At 52.3% G+C, this 17,200-nt stretch overlaps 5 protein-coding genes across 5 annotated transcripts; 2 read left to right on the plus strand and 3 right to left on the minus strand.

Moving 5' to 3' along the window:
* Nucleotides 1–440: 440 nt before the first annotated feature.
* Nucleotides 441–1,500, plus strand: J4E90_005557 (uncharacterized protein; the record flags this gene model as incomplete). Its single annotated transcript, XM_051435110.1, has 2 exons — nucleotides 441–502; nucleotides 558–1,500. The coding sequence occupies 2 exons, from the start codon at nucleotides 441–443 to the stop codon at nucleotides 1,498–1,500; spliced, it is 1,005 nt and encodes a 334-aa protein (XP_051291134.1).
* A 69-nt stretch (nucleotides 1,501–1,569) lies between these two features.
* Nucleotides 1,570–3,504, minus strand: J4E90_005558 (uncharacterized protein; the record flags this gene model as incomplete). Its single annotated transcript, XM_051435111.1, has 1 exon — nucleotides 1,570–3,504. One exon carries the CDS (start codon nucleotides 3,502–3,504, stop codon nucleotides 1,570–1,572), a length of 1,935 nt encoding a protein of 644 aa, XP_051291135.1.
* Nucleotides 3,505–4,264: 760 nt separating this feature from the next.
* On the minus strand, nucleotides 4,265–6,126 carry J4E90_005559 (uncharacterized protein; the record flags this gene model as incomplete). Its single annotated transcript, XM_051435112.1, has 4 exons — nucleotides 4,265–4,572; nucleotides 4,620–5,347; nucleotides 5,401–5,750; nucleotides 5,809–6,126. The coding sequence occupies 4 exons, from the start codon at nucleotides 6,124–6,126 to the stop codon at nucleotides 4,265–4,267; spliced, it is 1,704 nt and encodes a 567-aa protein (XP_051291136.1).
* Nucleotides 6,127–12,702: 6,576 nt separating this feature from the next.
* Nucleotides 12,703–14,970, minus strand: J4E90_005560 (uncharacterized protein; the record flags this gene model as incomplete). The annotated part of the gene is made up of 1 exon (XM_051435113.1): nucleotides 12,703–14,970. The coding sequence occupies one exon, from the start codon at nucleotides 14,968–14,970 to the stop codon at nucleotides 12,703–12,705; it is 2,268 nt and encodes a 755-aa protein (XP_051291137.1).
* Nucleotides 14,971–15,483: 513 nt separating this feature from the next.
* On the plus strand, nucleotides 15,484–16,865 carry J4E90_005561 (uncharacterized protein; the record flags this gene model as incomplete). The annotated part of the gene is made up of 2 exons (XM_051435114.1): nucleotides 15,484–16,168; nucleotides 16,216–16,865. The coding sequence occupies 2 exons, from the start codon at nucleotides 15,484–15,486 to the stop codon at nucleotides 16,863–16,865; spliced, it is 1,335 nt and encodes a 444-aa protein (XP_051291138.1).
* Nucleotides 16,866–17,200: the final 335 nt, after the last annotated feature.

Raw genomic sequence — 17,200 nt, forward strand, 5'->3', positions numbered from 1 at the left:
GTGAGAGAGCGCGACTAGCCCATACTGACGGTCGTAGCTTCCTATTACGGACTTTTCGTTCATACAAACGCCTCATACGGTGAATGCATCGCCAAAGATTTGACGGATGCGGGCAGCACCACGGTGAGATGTCGACTTGGTTAATTGCGACGCATGCGACATCTCCTCGGGCGTGCTGCCACGAGAGTTGAGCGAGATCATATCTGCAATAGAATTTCACATTGTGCCCGGCAATAGAGTCGTGTAGAAGACGTACTCATGCTACTGGATGATATCAAGCACACGAATAATGAATTTCATGATGACAGCATTGTCTGACTCGTGACGGAGGACCCTGAAACACCCGTGGGGCCAGCCCACCATGTATCTTCCACCTAAACAACAGCCACGAGTATAACAGCTCTGGTACCCGACCAAACGCTCCGTACAGACCAAGAAACATGGCCTCCAAACAATATGACGCGTCGAAACTCGTAGCATATGGCAGTGCTGCTGCTGGCCAGTAAGTCACTGCCGGTTGCCTGTCAGCCTCGTGTACCAGACTAACACAACACCAGCGACGGCGTGCTCAGCGACCCATCCGGCGGCGTAGTAGTAAAACCATGCACCCTCGCTGAAATTGACTTCTACGAATCCCTCGCCGACCACCCAGACCTCGCGCGCCATCTCCCCACCTTCATGGGCCAGCTCTCCCTCTCAGCCGACCAGACCGCCGCTACCGAGTCCGTCGAAAGCGGCACCATACAAACGGCCGATGGTACAATCGAGCGCCTGCATGGCAAGAAGCTCGCGACCGATCTTCACATAGTACTAGAGAACATTACACACGGCTTCAAGAAGCCGAATGTTCTGGATCTGAAGCTTGGCGCGCAGTTGTGGGACGAGGCTGCGAAGCCGGAAAAGAGAGCGCGGCTAGATGCTGTGAGCAAAGAGACTACAAGCGGCAGCCTGGGTTTCCGGATAGCAGGCATGCGCACATACAAGGGAGCTGAGGTACCTGAGGTTCCGGAAGATCTCAAGGAGTATGTTGAGACGGATAACGAGGGCGGCTATTGGGTGTACAACAAGATGTATGGACGCAAGTTTAGCGCCGAAGGTGTTAGTGAGGGCTTCACAGACTACATCTTTCCCGGCGCCAAGTCAGAAGCGGAGCTTGACCGGGCGAGGGAGGTGCTCGCTTACTTTTTGGGTGAGGTCAAGGACATTCAAGAGGTCTTCGAAAGCAAAGAGAGCAGGATGTACAGCGCAAGCATACTATTGGTTTATGAGGGTGATGTAGAAGAGTATGCGAACACCAAGCAGAAGCTACGTTCCGCGCATCCCGAAGACGAGGATGAGGATGACGAGGAGACTGTGCCTAAGCTAGCCGAAGTCAAGATGATTGACTTTGCACATGCGACGTGGACACCAGGGCAAGGGCCGGACGAGAACGCGCTGCAGGGTATGAGGAGCACGGCAAAGATATTGAAGGAGTTGTTAGACAAGGCGCAACACGACTAGTTCATCTGTTGGGAGCCCAGAACATAGACAATGTATACCCAGAAGCACAGCTTAATACTATTACCGAGTCTAACTATTCCCTAGTAGTGTATCATCCCAGTTTCCGACTCCCCCCATCAGTGACTCAAAAAAAGCTGCGTCTACACCTTGAAGCGCCCAATCATCCGTTCCGGCGGCCCACCCTGGATAATATTGCGACGTGTCGAAGATATCATCAGAAAGTGCTAGTGGTGGCTGTATCGACTGAGGGTGCTGCGTGCCAGAGTCCGGTACCAGCAGAGTGGATGACGGATTGCCGTTAATATCCTGACCGAAGACAGAAATGTTGTCATCGACACCTACCGGGTTCGAAGAAGAGGGTACATCAAGCATTGCCGCAGTAGAAGTCTGGGACCCTGGCCATTGCTTGGTGATGCCGTTCGCACCAATCTTGATGATCCCAAAATATGGAATCGAGAGCTGAAATTGTTCGCCGCAGCCCTCTTCAAGCCGATTAACCGTGCTCTCGCTGCTGTGACTGAATCCACGCGCGGCGTCGCTTTCAATCAGCAGCAAGTTACGAAGTTGCTCAGCGCTCTTGCCCGTGAGAGGATCGTTCGTTTGTGTCTCGACAAGTTCCAGCTTTTCTACGAGTTGCTCCACCATTGCGCGATCACCGGGTCGCTGGTGAACTAGAAAACTTTGGTCCTTCCAGCGCCTGCTGTCTATGTGCGCGATCAGTATTGTCATACCCGCCATTAGCGCGAAGAAGTCGGCTGTATGACACGATTGGGTGGAGATTGGCCGGAAGTTGTGGAATGCGACGAATCTTGTGAGAATCTCTCTGGCCGCGTTGATGCAGGTGATCTTGGCGTACATGTGGAAGTCAGATCCTGTAGCGCAGCGTATGAGGAAAGGCAGATGGAGAAGATGAAGCAGGTTGTACTGGTAGATCTGACTTCGAAGCCGCATTAGTTCCTCAAAAGTTTCTTTCGCATTCGGCTGGAGACCAGTGAAACTGGGCGCGAGCCAGTATTTGTCTGGAACTAATGCCGCGACGTTCTGGAGGTCGCGGTCTATTTTACGGGTAGCCTCGATATTCTGGTGTGGATCTCCTCGGTTGCGGTCAACGATACCAGCCGCAATGAGCGTATGTGCTCGATCGATCTGGCAGCTTACACTGGTCCCAGGACTGGAGTTCTCCACGCTCATCTTTTGGCCCCCATGAGGTAGGCCAAGCATCAGGCTAAGATAGCTGTCCATATGAACAATCCGAAACCAAAGGAACTTAGCATCCACCCTGTGCTTGCTCTCGAGATACTTGACTGGCGGAGGGCTAGACGTATCCAGTCTCATCAGCTGCGCAAACACCATGGCTCTTCTGAAAGCGATCCAAGCTCGTCGAAGGTTGCCGGCGTTAGATTGGAAGGTGGCTTCGTAAACGATACATTCTAGTCCTTCGATGCAGCCTATTAGATGGTCTTTGGTGACGACCATACGAACAACTGTTTCCACCAAGCGAGTGGCAAGGACGCCTGGATCCCCCGAGATGCAGTCGCCCTTGTTGCACCGAAAGTACTGTAGCATGAGGGCGAGGATGAGCATATGCCTCGCGATCAGAACCGGAGGTGTACGCGAACTGTCAGGAATTGTAGCCAGATCGTCGGCAATGTCCAATGATTCGTTTTGTGAGGGGTCGATGGATGTCGTGAGACATTGGTAGCTGTACAAGGTTGCGTTGCGATCGGTCTTGCACAAGAGCTCCAGATCTTGTTGCGGTGGATACGCTCGACGTAGGGCGGACGATATACTCTCGCCGTCTTCCGTTTGTAGAAGAGGTTGTTCCGGTGTCAGTGCGGCTGAGCTAGGGGTTGGAAGTTGCACATGGCTGATTGTGGCGTCGTCTCCTGGATGTTCCGATCGCGCAAGCAATGCTTCTGCCCTTTGCAAGCGTTGGAGAAGCTGCTCATATGGAATATCAGGAGGATTGGCGATATTGTTTGAGCCTCTACTAGGACGCAGCATTGATGCTTTTAGACTGCTGTCGTTGCGTCCCAGGAATTCCTCTTCCGGCTCATTTTGGAGAACGCATGGCACCTTCCGACGGCGACATGCTACACATATGGTGTCAGATGTCGCATCGAATGTGCATCTGACCTTTCGCTTCTTGCAATGCCAGCAGCTTGTTGTTCCTTTCCGAAGTTTGCGCCGCTTGCTGTGAGGCTCGAAGTTGGTGGTGTCGGCGTCATTGACGGATGATCCCGGTGAGCCTTCCATGGCTGGCAACAGTAGCCTGAGCTGAGGGCGCGGTACCTCTCGAGCAAAGCGACCCAACGTATGGCACGCTGGGTTCTAGTGAATCTGTTGCTGGCATCGTATCACAAACAGATGCGATGTTGGTGACATGGGCAGCAGTTAGTAAGTTAGGGGCGAAAGGGGAAGAGTGAGGGCGATCACCGAGACCTCGGCGGAAGGTTCTCCGCCGAACACATCCTTCAGGCATCAGCAAGGCCACCACCCAGCCACCACATCATTGAGTCGATGCGCAACGGACTTTCGTTGGCCTGGCTAGAAAGCGGTCGCGTTTTGATTACAATTCTTTGAATATCTCTACTATTACAAGATCAGACAACACACATGCCTCAAACGTGTCAAGGCGATGCATGTCCAAGTATCGCCAAAAGTACAATCTAGGTATCTCAAGCACAACCTTAGCGATAGCGTCGCATTAGTAGCAAGGGCGGGGAATTCATTGTACGTCCTACCAAGACGTAGCGCATGTAATTTACGCAGCTCCGGCCTGCACCTTCTCCATGTTCAGCTTCTTGAAGGGTACCAACATGGCAGCCACGGCAGCTGCACCAGCCAAAGCTGTCGCAATAGCGAGCGCGACCTTGATGCCCGCCATGTATGCGACCACTATGCCTGCTATGTCTTCTGCAGCAAAATTGTTTCGAAGCTGCGTCGCTCCGGATCCGACCACCGCCAGCGGATTCACGTTCGGTGCTGTGCTCGCAAGCGTGTTGATCATGCGATTGACAAATCCAGACTGAGCCGCAGTCAACGAGAATGCACCGCCGATGGTTTGGAAAACTGCGATGTGTTAGATAATTCCATATGAAAAGAGCTGATTTGCATACAAAAGATCGTTGCCGTCGCTGAAGACATGTCCTCTGCTCTTGCATTGGCCTGACTAGTGTTGATAGCCATTTGAAAGCCCAGACCGACTGCGATGCCGTAAAAGGCCTGATAGCCAATCCATTTACCCAGCCCAGTACCAATGTCGAACGTATACATTAGACCGGTAGCGATAGTCGCTAGAAAGGCACCGCCAACCATGAAAGGTGCAGCATAACCTGTCTTTGAGACAACGCCGCCACTGACGATGCTACCCAACACCATGGCGAGGACCAGTGGAAGGTTCAGCACACCCGAATTGATTGCGCTACGGTTGTCGACGCTCTGAAAATAGAGAGGTAGGTAGTACAGCAAGACGATATATGATGATGAGAAGAAGAAGATGAAGGCAGATGGCTGCCATAGTGTTCGCTCGCGGAGAAGTCGGGGTGGAAGCATCGAACGCTCGCCGTTGAAGATCTCCCATGTAATGAAGGTAATTGCGATAACGATGAAGCCTACTAATAGACCGATGACGTAGCTGCTGTTCCAAGGTCGCTTCTGGCCGCCATTTTCGAATGCTAAGATGTATGCAACGATGCCACCCATGACGAGCGCAATGCCGAGAGGATCCATTTGCAAGAGCTTTTCCTTCCAAGTCGCTTGGGTAATGACAGCTTGTGGTGGAGTCTTGTAAGTGAATAGGATCAGTGCTGCAGAGGCGCCGCCGATAGGAAGGTTGATGTAGAAGCTGTGCCATAATTAGCATGTGAGCGGAACAGTCATGAGAAAACATGAACCTACCACCATCGCCAGCTCACTGTGTCTGCGAAGACTCCTCCCAAAAGCGGACCGACGACGCTAGAAAGGCCATATACAGCACCAACAATCCCCATTAGAGCTGGTCGCCGTTTAGGCTCTGCCGCGAACGCCGCCATAGTGAACGCCCCAGTTACTACGCCGGCGGAGCCGACACCAGCGATTGCGCGGCCAACGACGAAAGTTATAGAATTTGGAGCGATGGCGCAGATCAAGCTTCCCATTTCAAAGACGAAGATGGCACCTAGGAAGGACCACTTGAGTGGGAAGTAGCGGTAGAACTTGCCAGACATGGACTGGAAACCGCCGAACGTCATGAAATACGCGGAACCATACTAAGACATGTTAGTATTCAAGCACTCGCGTAGCCAGAGCGAGAGTGTAAAAGCTCACCCATGAAACCATGTTAAGGCCTCCAAATTCGTCTGTGATCTTAGGAATGGCTGTTCCAATAATTGTCATGTCCAGGGCTGTAAGAAAGACTGCGCAGAGTATGGCAATCAATATGGGCACCAGCAGTATGCCACTCGGATATTCTTCTTTGATATCATCGGGCTTCTCGTCTTGTTCAGATTTGACATCTTCCTCGATGCCTTGGTTGTTCTGCTGCTGCGTCTTCTCCTCAGCGATGTTTTCTGGTTTCACGACGCCACCAGCCGATTGCGCTGTTGCATCGAATGCGATCGAGGTGTGGAAGTTGTGTTTGTTCATCGTGTGCATCTGGAGTCGAAACTAAGGACGATGTTGGCGGGAGTGTTAAGGGGACAATCTGCAGCGGTAAAGGAGAGTGGAAGAAGTGCCACACATATACTGATGTACGGACGAATACATGATTCGGTTCTTCGAGCAAAGCTCCGATTCCTTTGGCTGAGTAAATGTTCGTCGGAGGGCGAATGGAGGGCGAACGCTTGGCACATGCTTCCGCCGAAGGTTTCGGCGGAAGCGATCTGCAGCCTACATTAATATAGAAACATACGAAATAAGTAAGCTAACGTTAACATAGGCCCTAGACCTATTTAGTTTTTCTTTTCTTGTATGGTGCTTGTGAAGACGGCCCTGTTAGTCGGATGCCGACGTCGGGAGCTGGTGAGGTCCCCCAATACGGCATGCGAGAAGAAGATTTTCCCATAGGCAGCTTCCGACGTCCAATGTGCGTTGTTGTCCAAGGTTTGGTCTGAAATCGTGGTGCACGTTCAAGAATCGTCCACCAGCGGAACTGAGTGGCGCGCATTGTCGTCGCAGTAAGTAAACAGACATATGTTCTGTAAGAGAGGTGGTGCATTGCGGGTTGCTGTTTGTGGTTAGTCAGCGCTTCATTAAGATTCGTGATGCCACCTCTTCCTCTTCACACATCTACCCCTTCCACGTTACAATGTCGCCAGATCTCCGTTCAAAGATACTTCTTCCGCTTTACATTTACCCCCATCCGGGTGCATGGGATCCTCTCTATACAGCGTAGTGTTTCCTTCACCGCTAACACGAAGTTTCACTGACTTCTCTCAGCATCGCCGCGGCGCCGGATGTTCAGTTTCTGGTAATCGTCAATCCAAACAGCGGACCGGGTGCTGCACCGTGGTGGCCGAATGAGGACTATCTCCGGGAGATACCGCGGCTAAATGCATTGCCGAACGTCACCACCCTGGGCTACGTGCGTACAACCTATTGCAAACGGCCTGTTCAAGACATCCTTGATGATATCGAATCGTATGATAGAAGAGGTCGAGAGAACAGTGGGTATAGAGTGGACGGCATCTTCCTTGATGAAACAGTGAATGTGTACTCGGAGGAAGTCAAGAGCTACCTCGACACCGTTGATCGCAGAGCGCATGTCCTTGCTGGCGTCGCGGAGAAGAGAATGGCAAGTCTTCATTTATCCATGCTGGACGGATGAGAGTTACCCAAGCTGACTAGGCCAAGATCATTCATAATCCTGGCACAGCAGTCAGTACTGAGCTTGCGACTCCGGGACCAGAGGTCACAGTAGTCGTGGAAACAGCCTACAAGGAGTTCGTGACCGAAGAGTACCAAGAGTGGCTTGCTACTTCGCCGTACGAACGGTCTCGTACTGCGTATATGATACATTCAGTTCCGCAAAAAGATGTCGAACCGTTGACAAGAGCGCTGCGTGAACGGGCCGCGTACTTGTTTGTGACCAGTGCGTCTTGCGACTTCTACGGGCAGTTTGCCGAAAGCTGGCCTAAATTTGTTCCCTCGCTAGCACGGCCCTGAACGCAAAGGCCGTCAAATTTCTTGAGCGTTGGTTGCGATGGTCGGTGGCCGTGTTGCAAGAAGTCGCAGAAGGTGCACATCTATGCAAACCTTTCTCCATGAGCAGGCGTCGTTTCCTTGGACTGTTTGACGGTCAGGAGCCGCTTGATGTCGCGATTGCTTGGGTTTCAGACAGTCTTATGACTACGCCTTTGAACCTAGTCCGCTAGTTCTCCGACCTTTCTCTTTCTTGCTCTCCTAAGGCTTCCTCGATAGTAGCCCATATCCTACACCTGTTCCAAAGTCCGTCAGGCACGTCAAGTAGACGCTCGTCACATCCACTGACCCGAAAGCGTTTCTTCGCAAGAAGCTTCGCGGCAAACTTCCAGTCCCAGCAAGCAGTAGGGTCCAGAAGTGCTGCATGTGGAGTAGTAAGATGCTGCTCGATCCACTTGGTGTCCAGATCCCAAACATGCGGATGTAGACTTCCGTCCCGGAGGCTGTCTCGCCAGAAAGCGGAATCGAGTGGTATCTGCAGAGCCAGCATCTTTGAGGTACAATGTAGTGCTATGACATACTGTATTGGAAGGTAGCTGCACACCACATCCAATAATTCCGTCGGCAGGCGCTCCAATCTTTGGGGTTCGCGCGTTGCTTTTGGCGTACACTTGGATTCGTCTCTACGACGCGGCGAAGTCTGCAATACTTTATGTACGAAAGAGGCGATATCTCCCACTTCGATGGGATCGGTGTAGAACTTCTGTGAATCATTAATGGCGAGCTTGAAGAACATATTGTGGTTACCTACATCATACTTTGCGCCCCACCATTCTAGCCTGCTCAGAGCCAATGCGCTCCTAGGTCCATAATCGCATGAAGAAGAACAAAGATCGAAAATGTCGTTTGATGTCTCGAGTGGCTCGTCTATACGGCATTTTCGTCGAATGAAACGCGCACTCAACAGTCGATACAGCAGTTTAAGAGCAGATGTCGGCACAGTATCCTTCCTTCTGGAGTCGAAGTGGTCGATGGCTCGACAACTGATCGCAATACACGATTCATGTAATGGAAACAAGGTTCGGTAATCCGGTGCATAACACAAAGCGTCGAGCCAGATATCATCTTGGCCAGCGTCGCCAACAATTCGAAAGTAGCCCGATCCAGCCATGTTGAAGGACGCAATCTCGGAGAGGAAGATGCCTGGTATCTCAGATACGTTGGTCGGCCTTGTCCGGACTTTAGCGCGTGAAGATAGATGAGAGCCGCTTCTTACGTCGATCCTTCGCTAGCTACCGTATGTTCAGCTACATCTTCGATGCTACCAAGAAGACGAAGGCTGTATAGCCACTGGAATGCGCGAAATGTCAGCAGTCTGTAACGCTTGTTTGAGAACAGATAGTTTACCTGGAACCGCATGTCTTTTGGGTCGATATTGTAAACATCGCCTTCGACATCGAAAGGACCACCACATATAACGCAGAATCTTGAATCCTCCATGGCGCATCGCGCATCGCTCTTCCAGTCATCCGCGACCTTCGAAGAAAGTAGACTACCCATGTTGATACTGCGCGATGAGATAGCAGCTGGCAGAGAACCAGCGGTGACGGCGGTTGTTGATCCGCAAGATGAGAACGCCCCGTCCCGTCCACCTAATTTAGTCTGACAGGAGGCGCATCCGCATCAAACGCAATATCCAGATGAACAAATGTCGGCAAGACGATTGTGAGACGCCAAACTGAGTGAGCGACGCTGGATAGGCTGATTGCGGTAAATCGATGACGGTAGTTCATTCCACCGTAACCTAACTAGGTATAGCGTTTCCACAACTTCTGAACCGGGCTGCGACAGCTGAGTCTTGGTGATTTTATCCTACAAATAGCGTCGCATTTGTCATGTCTGCCATCATGTTGATGCATGCGATTGGACTAGTTTCGCAACGAGGACATGTATAGTTACAAAATATGTCGTGTGCACGGAATTCCGCACATTTCGCAACAAGCGCATCATTTGTAGCGGAACACCGATCGTCATGCGATATCTGATTGTGCCTTACAGAGTCTCTACAAGATCTTCCCACTCGGCATCCAGCATGTACCCGTGTCCAAGGTCTTCTTCACTAGATGATGAGTAAACCAAATCTGGATCGCCTTCTGATGCTAGGTAAGTGCTGACCCCTGTCAACTCACGCAACCACCGATCGATTCTTGGTTGTGAGTTGTCTGCTTCAGAACAGGGTCCCTCGCCTGGCTTCAGTACATATGCGTGTCCCTCCCAATGTATACGAGGCATTTCACTGCTTGGACGCCAGCCATGAAATGTGGTTTTGATGGGCCCAGATGCCTCTGCAGCACTCCCAACTTTGATGTTAATCCGGTCATCTTCATCGAGACCGTTCACACTCGACCAATCGCTCATGTTCGATTGATCGTTTGAATTAGACTGAGCGACCATGCCCGGTTGATCATCCGAACCAAACTGATTACCAACGCCCGGTTGGTCGACCGAATCAGACTGATTGTCCATGCTCGATCGATCGTCCGTATCAGACTCACTGTCCATGTACGACTCGTAGTCGGTACCAGATGGGGCTCCCATGTCTATTTCATTTTCCATAGTTGCTTGGTAGTCCTCCATGTACGAGTAAAACTCCATCTTCATTAGGCCCCTGAAACCTTCGTCGTAAATGGCGATGACCAAAGCTTTCAGCTCAGGTAGGGCCTGCCTTTGAGATGATACCAAATCGTGAAGTTGATGGCTATCAGGCGTCGTTTCGCGATGGGTGGGATGGAGTGACAAAAACTCCAAGACTGGAGGTAGCCGCCAGCACCAACGATCTTGCTCCAATATCTTGCACTCGTAGTTTATGTTCATACCGGGCTGATACTTGTGCAAGATTGCTCCAACGTCCAACATCCTCCACACGTCCACATTTGTGTCCAGTCGCCTCAAGGCAGTGAAGTGTCTTAGCGATTCGATTAGATGGCTGGAGTCACTATCTTCTTCTTGCGGAGTCATCCAACTGGGTACGATGTCCAGATACAAGTCTCCCAGGGTGTTTTTGAATGAGTCAAGCATGGTGATAAGCTCGCTTGCTGTGAAGTTGTAACGGCCCATAGCTAATCCGTATGAAAAGTATAGCCGCTTTAAACGAGGGGACGCTGAGAGGAGCTTTTGCATCTCCACGCACGTGAAAGCGCAATTCGGAAGATGAAGAGCAGTGAGCGCCCCGAGACCAAGAGGTAGAGCAATTGGCGGCGATTCAAGGAGGTCATCCCCAGCTTGATACCAACAGCTCCCTCTGGCCAACTCTAAGGTTTGGAGCGAAGTGTTGTCCATTATCTAGTTTAATAGGACGCAGACCATGGTACAGCCCTATCATTGGCGGCGGTAAGCCTGACCAGCTTTTTGAATCCATGCTTAGGCAAACGCCAAGGTAGTATGGTTTGGTCTGGGTTCATGAGAATGGTGTGCAGCTCAAGTACTCGAAGATTTGGGAGAAGGGCCAGAACGAGTGCGACCAGTGCATCTTCATGCCCAGCACGCAGAATCTGGCAGAACATAAGATCATAAGGAGGCCACCCAGCACCCTGGCTTTTCTTCATGAGAAGCTCTGTGTACCAATCTCGCTCACGCCAATTTGAAACCAAAGCTCCCTTTGAGGTAACTTCCGCGGCTTCATATGGGACGATGATGTCGATGACATTTGCGGCCTTTGCAGCTTTCGTATACGCGTCGTACAATTCTTCGGATATGATCTCTGGACGGGGTCCGGCGAGCTCAGAGTCCCAGAAACCCAGCTTCATCTTCCTGACATATTTTTCCGCAATATCGGGCCTTGCAAGGATGCGGTCGATGAACATGGAAAGCGATTTCCCGTGAGGCTGTATGTATTCTCGGTAGAGTGACGATTCCGCGTGCTTCTGAAGTTCTTTACATGTCAGGCTCAAGTTGAGGAGATCAATATGTGGAAGGAGCGCCGTGATGTGCTGAGCCAGTTCGGCTGGTAATGCAACAAAAAAGGACGACATGTCTGAGAGAGAGAGAGAGAGCTCCGGTCGTGCTCAGAGTCGCTGGCTGGTTACTGCTCGATGCAGCATGCGGATGCTAAAACAAAGTATTGATGTGGCACGACGTGAAAGTTGGGTGAGGTAGCGAGCGGCGCCCCCAAGATCCGAGGCCGGCTTGCAGGCAGCCCACCCTTGGCCCGCGCACTTCAGCCCGGTTATTGCGCTCTCATGGTAGGCCAAAGACATGCCATCGCCATTAACCCTAGTCCAGCTCATATTCAGTATGCAGCCGTTTCGTCAGCAGGAAAGAGATGGTGCAGATGGAGGTTGCACTGGTGGCCGAAAATACAATTCACGACCAGCCCACTCGCTCCGGGCATAACCACCACGTCTTGACGCATATTGGTGTTGCGCCGGTCAAGTCGGATGGTCATCGCCTATGCTGCGAGTTCGCGCATTGTTGGACTAAGAGGATCATGTATCACGAAGCAAGATAGCAGAGTGCAATGCCACGGTGGTAGATGCGGGGAAAGCGAGCACAACATAAAGCTGAGATCGAGGACGATCGTGAATGATATCCACACGCAAGCATGGATTGAAAATTTGTTCTATACTGGCCACTGTCTCGCGACATGTCCAAAGACTGCCCATGATGCTGCCACAGCTGTCGGTGACGTGTTGCTGCCGCTGACCTTGGAAAGACTGGTGCGTGCTAGCGTGGCATTCTCGCGTCACAGGGGGCGGGCAGCACTTCACGTCGTCAAACCTCCGCTTGTCACTCTTCTCAGGCCGACAGTCAGGTCACCATATCAAAATACACCTTGAGTGTTCGCTTTTCACGTTGTATTTTCCTTCTTCTATTTTCTATTGTGCATGCTCAGCACCCTTACGCGTGTCTGCCAAGCCCAGCATCGTCCACCACCGGGAAGCAACCCTTGACCGAAAATGTGGCCTGTGTCTCGACGTGAGGGCGGCAGTCCAACACTGTTCAATGATGCGAAAGGCTGACCGGGGCGACGGCTTGAGCAAGCCAAATGCTCCTATCGCACGGCTTTGTAGTCGCAACGCAACCTCAGATCCATTTCTCGAGACTCCGACGGTCGTCAGGCTCATGCCTGCCATGGTATTCCTCATGGTATCGTGTATCGCCTCCTGCAGTCCTGCTCTGAACACCCTGGCCAGAATTCGCCCCATCAAGCATATCTAGCTCAAAAGGAACGCCATGTGCACCTCTGCTCTTGTCCGCACCAACCCACCCACCGACTGGAGTTCCTTTGCGCTCTTCTCGACGCGGGAATAGATTTGTGTTGTACGTCTGCAACCTAGCGCCAGCAGGACTCATCGTTCTATTCTGCCCTGGGAGCATCGGTACGGGAGGCGGCAGAGTTAGATCTTCTGCTGAGCTATCACGAGAGTTACCCTTGAGCACGGAGCGAATATTTTCTTTCGAAACGATGCACGTAACGCTGCGATCAGACTCATCGCGCAATAGCCGTTGAGGACGAGCGCTGCTGGCCAGCCCACGTGTACTGTTCCATCGCTCGGGGTTTCTGGATGACACGGACGGAACGGTATGCTCCATTCCGGGCCATGGTACTGCTCTGGGCGGAGAAGTACCCGGCCACGCAAGAGGGTTTGGTGTCGCCTTGCGATGGATGTCGTTCGACGCGATACGCAGATCGCCGGTATATGCAGTTGGCTTAATAGGCACAGGAAGCCTCGTGACTGGCTTTGAGGGCTGAACGCGTTGCGGATCTCTCGCAGTGTCCTCGCGTACAGTTTTGAGCTTTGTCAACGAGATCTCGTCGTCCCAACCACTGCCCTCGTAGCTTAGAACCCGTGTATCCGGGTGTGCTCTTCCCTTTTCGATCGTTGGCGCGACCCGCATCTCAGGCTGGTACTTGTGGTGCAGTGGCTGTGGTATAGCACTCAACTGGCCCATGGGCGAATATATCGATTCGTCCGTGTCGTCGCACATTTGCATGCGCTGATGGCTATCGGGAAGGATGAGAGTGTCTGAGTTATGGGTTGACGTGTAGACACTCTGGTCAGATGGCTTGCGCACTGTATCAGGACGGGGCCATGGCGTGATGATAGTGGTATCCGTTGAGGCGCCACTCACATGCCTCTCGGTTGACGAGGGCTCGGAAGGGCGATAAGCTGGTGTTTCATCAGGTAGATGGGTCTGTCGTGTTACACCATGCAGCGGACTCTTCGGCTCCTCCTTCGACGCCATTCTGGACATGCCTCGAGACAGCGAGCGGCGGATGCTATCTGAGTAACGTCTGATCGGGCTCTCGCTGCCATCCTGGTCTTGTCTGCTGTGGTCCTTATCGAGAGAGCTGCTCTTTCCTGGGCTCCGGCTACCGTCACGCTTTAGCACCTGGGGCTGGAAGGCCCTCACTTCGCCCGTCTTCTCTGCGGCCTTCCTGCGTTCTGCTCGGGCTCGCTGTTCATTCAACCACTCCTCCATCTTATGTTTGAACTTGGGCCGTTCAACCAAACCGCCATACTGAGGGTACACATCGCGAAGCTCCTTCTCGGCCTCGTCGTACTGCTTTCGCGTGAACACTCCAGCACCGTCAACACGCTTGTGGAATGTTGCGCCTTCATCACTGACGACCTTCTTCGGCAAGGAGATTATGCGGTACGGCGTGGGCGACATCAGGCTTCCTCCAGGTACCAAGACGTTGTCCTTGGGAAAAGCGAGACCAGATGGGCACCGCTCTTCAATGTAAAGCGCGAGGCGACCGTAGTGTCGTCGGCCCTTGACACTGTAAGAAGTGCGAACAGCATTGACGATCGGCACAAAGACTACTTCCCAGGCTGTGCAGATGTTGCGGAGCTCGAAGTAGTCAATGTTCCACGGATTGCGCGACTTGCCGACCTTGAATACCTGCAGCAACCAGGCGAAGAGGTGTTTCTCGTACGCCTCCACAGTCCAATCACTCTTGTCGATCACTCCATGCACGCTGGAGTCTGATGTGTACTCCGCGCTGTACTTGTCGGCGCGTGGGTCATAACGGTGTACACCTTCGTCGAATCGTGTATAAAACCACAACAGGTCTGTGCGAGACACACCGTCCTCCCCCTCCTCTCTGGCTATCGCCGTTACACGTGGTACCGCCTCCGGTTGACGCAGGAATATCGAATCGCGGAATACGGCCCATGGCTCTAGAAACGCAGCGGTCGCGAGAAAGCGCTCTTCGAGGCTGTCCAAGTTGGGGAGTTGCAGTAGTGACAGTGCTTGTTTGAGCTCAGGTGAGATCTTTTCCTTCTCGCTGCGTGTAAAGAAGTCGCGCATGTTCTTGAGTCCTGAATTGGTAGGAGAGTGCGCCATCTTGGCTGAGTCGTGGGCGCAACGATTGCGGCTTTGGTTTGTGCGTAAGGTTTGGGCTGTTGTTGTTGAGTGGCAGGTCACAATATCGCTAGCGCTGTTCTTTTTTTGCGCCTCGGTGAATGCAGATTTATCTAGGCGGCAAGATTACAACATCTGACTCTGGAACGCAAGGCTGCGGTCTCACCTTCACTAGGATCCCGAAAGTCCGCCGCCACACGCTCCGCATCTGTCGGAACTGGTGGCCAACGAACCTTCGAGTGGTAAGATGCATTCGGTCGTGTAGCAGTGATGCCAATATCGAAGACTTCTGATTCGTGCCATGCCACTACGGGCTAGCATTCATTTCCATAGTTGCTGCATCGACGACGACCCAAAGCTCCGTTGTTGCGCCAAGCCGAGCTAGCCGGTCATACCTTCCATCATCATAGACTGCGAATCTCTGGTATCCTTTTCTCTTATCTGATACCTCTGGAACTCGGACTCACTGAAAGCAGCACCTCGACGATCACAGCCATGCTTTACAGTAGTTTCGTGATCCCCTTCCTGGTTTGCGACGCGCTCGCTGCGGTAGTCCCCAAGCTGGACCATTTTTCGAGCCTGCCATGGTCCCCAGATCAATCTTGCATCATTCCACCCATTACTGATGAGCAAGTCGAAGCTCAACTGGCCGCTCATGCTACGGATATCACGGATACCGCAGAGACCACAAACGGTCAGGATACAACTCAGTATGGCGGTGCTTCACTGTTCAACTATATCAATTGGGGCGGTCCACAGAAATGGACCGACATCGTTTCCCCAGGTAGATCATTGGTTGCTTACTGCTTCTATTCTGAGACGGACCGTGCCAGGCTACTTGAGCGCGTCGAAGCAGCTGTAGCCCCCTGGAAAGCTGCTCTAGGCGGAGAGCGTGGTAGAGACAACGGGCATGATCTTCAATTCAACGAATGGTATGACTACAAGGCGTCCAAGCATCACTTGTGCTATGATCCGAACCCCGAAAACAAACAACAGTGGAACCCTTCGTTGCCGACTACAACGTTAGTTATCAGTCTGTCAGAGAAGATGACCAACGGAGCTTACGCGAATATGGGGGCTGGCAGCGCGGCTGATAGAGGCAAACCCTGGAAACTCCGCTTGTCAATCGGCCCAGAGACGGCTGCCCTGGTCGTCGCGCACGAGATCGGTCATGTGCTCGGTATGTCTCAAACAAACAAATATCATGATCATTACTGACAGTTCAAGGCATGGGTCACGAACACCAGCGCACAGACCGCGACAAACACGTTGAGTTCGATTGCAAAAAGTTGAAAGGCTACTCGGACGCGCTCGCTCGGGCCCGAAAGGCTCTCCCGCAATTCAAGGACCACCAGCTATGTCTGTTCGCAGACTACTCCAAGAAGTTTCAATTCCCCGCTGTCCACTATACCATGTCCGTGGCTTATGGTAGCCCTGCCCAGTACTGGTGGATGAAAGCTGATACCGAGTACGACGTGGACTCTATTATGTCGTATAGCAGCTTCCAGCATGCCAACGAAAAGTGCGCCGAGGGAGGCCACCCGGAAGAATGCCCATTGAGGAGGTGGAAGGTGCCTGGAGATAAATCGCAAGGAATAGCGTACATCGAAGATGCTGAAAAGCCGAGTCCAGGCGACGTCCGCTGGGTCCGCACCAATTACCCATACCAGGGACCCCATATCGACTCAGTCGAGAATGCGGGCATACAAGATGAGAATGAGGAAGCCTCAGATGAAGACTTTAATCGAAATCCATACATTGAGCGAGGTAAGGTGACTGGCGAAGATCCCAGGGTTCTAAGAAAGTTGGATCGTCAACGGGCGAAGCTGGCAGAGGAAGAGAAGGCTGCCAGAGATGTTGCCAGTGCTGCTATTTGATGCAGTTGCTCAAATAGTCCGAGAAAGTCCGGGGCGCCACAAAGGCCCTGCATCCGAGGCTTGAGCGTCCGGCGAGTGTTTTCCAGCAGCGATGCTCTTTCACCAGAATGAGCATTGTGACTCAAATGCGTAATTGGCCGATGCGCGTTGCAGTCGGATTGCCCCTTGTGATCACGAGTACATAACTGGCTGCCCAGGTGCACTTACCTTAGAGACTCCCTTACACTTCCTATTTCCAGCATTCCTTTGCTCTTATCAACTGTTTCTAGTACCATCATGAGATACCTTCCGGTCTTTGCGGCGGCTGCCATTCAGGCGATAGCGGCGTCTGTTCC

The sequence above is a fragment of the Alternaria incomplexa genome (genome assembly GCF_024043165.1).
Source record: "Alternaria incomplexa strain BMP 0042 chromosome Unknown scaffold_7, whole genome shotgun sequence".
In the NCBI taxonomy this organism is placed as follows: Eukaryota; Fungi; Ascomycota; class Dothideomycetes; order Pleosporales; family Pleosporaceae; genus Alternaria; species Alternaria incomplexa.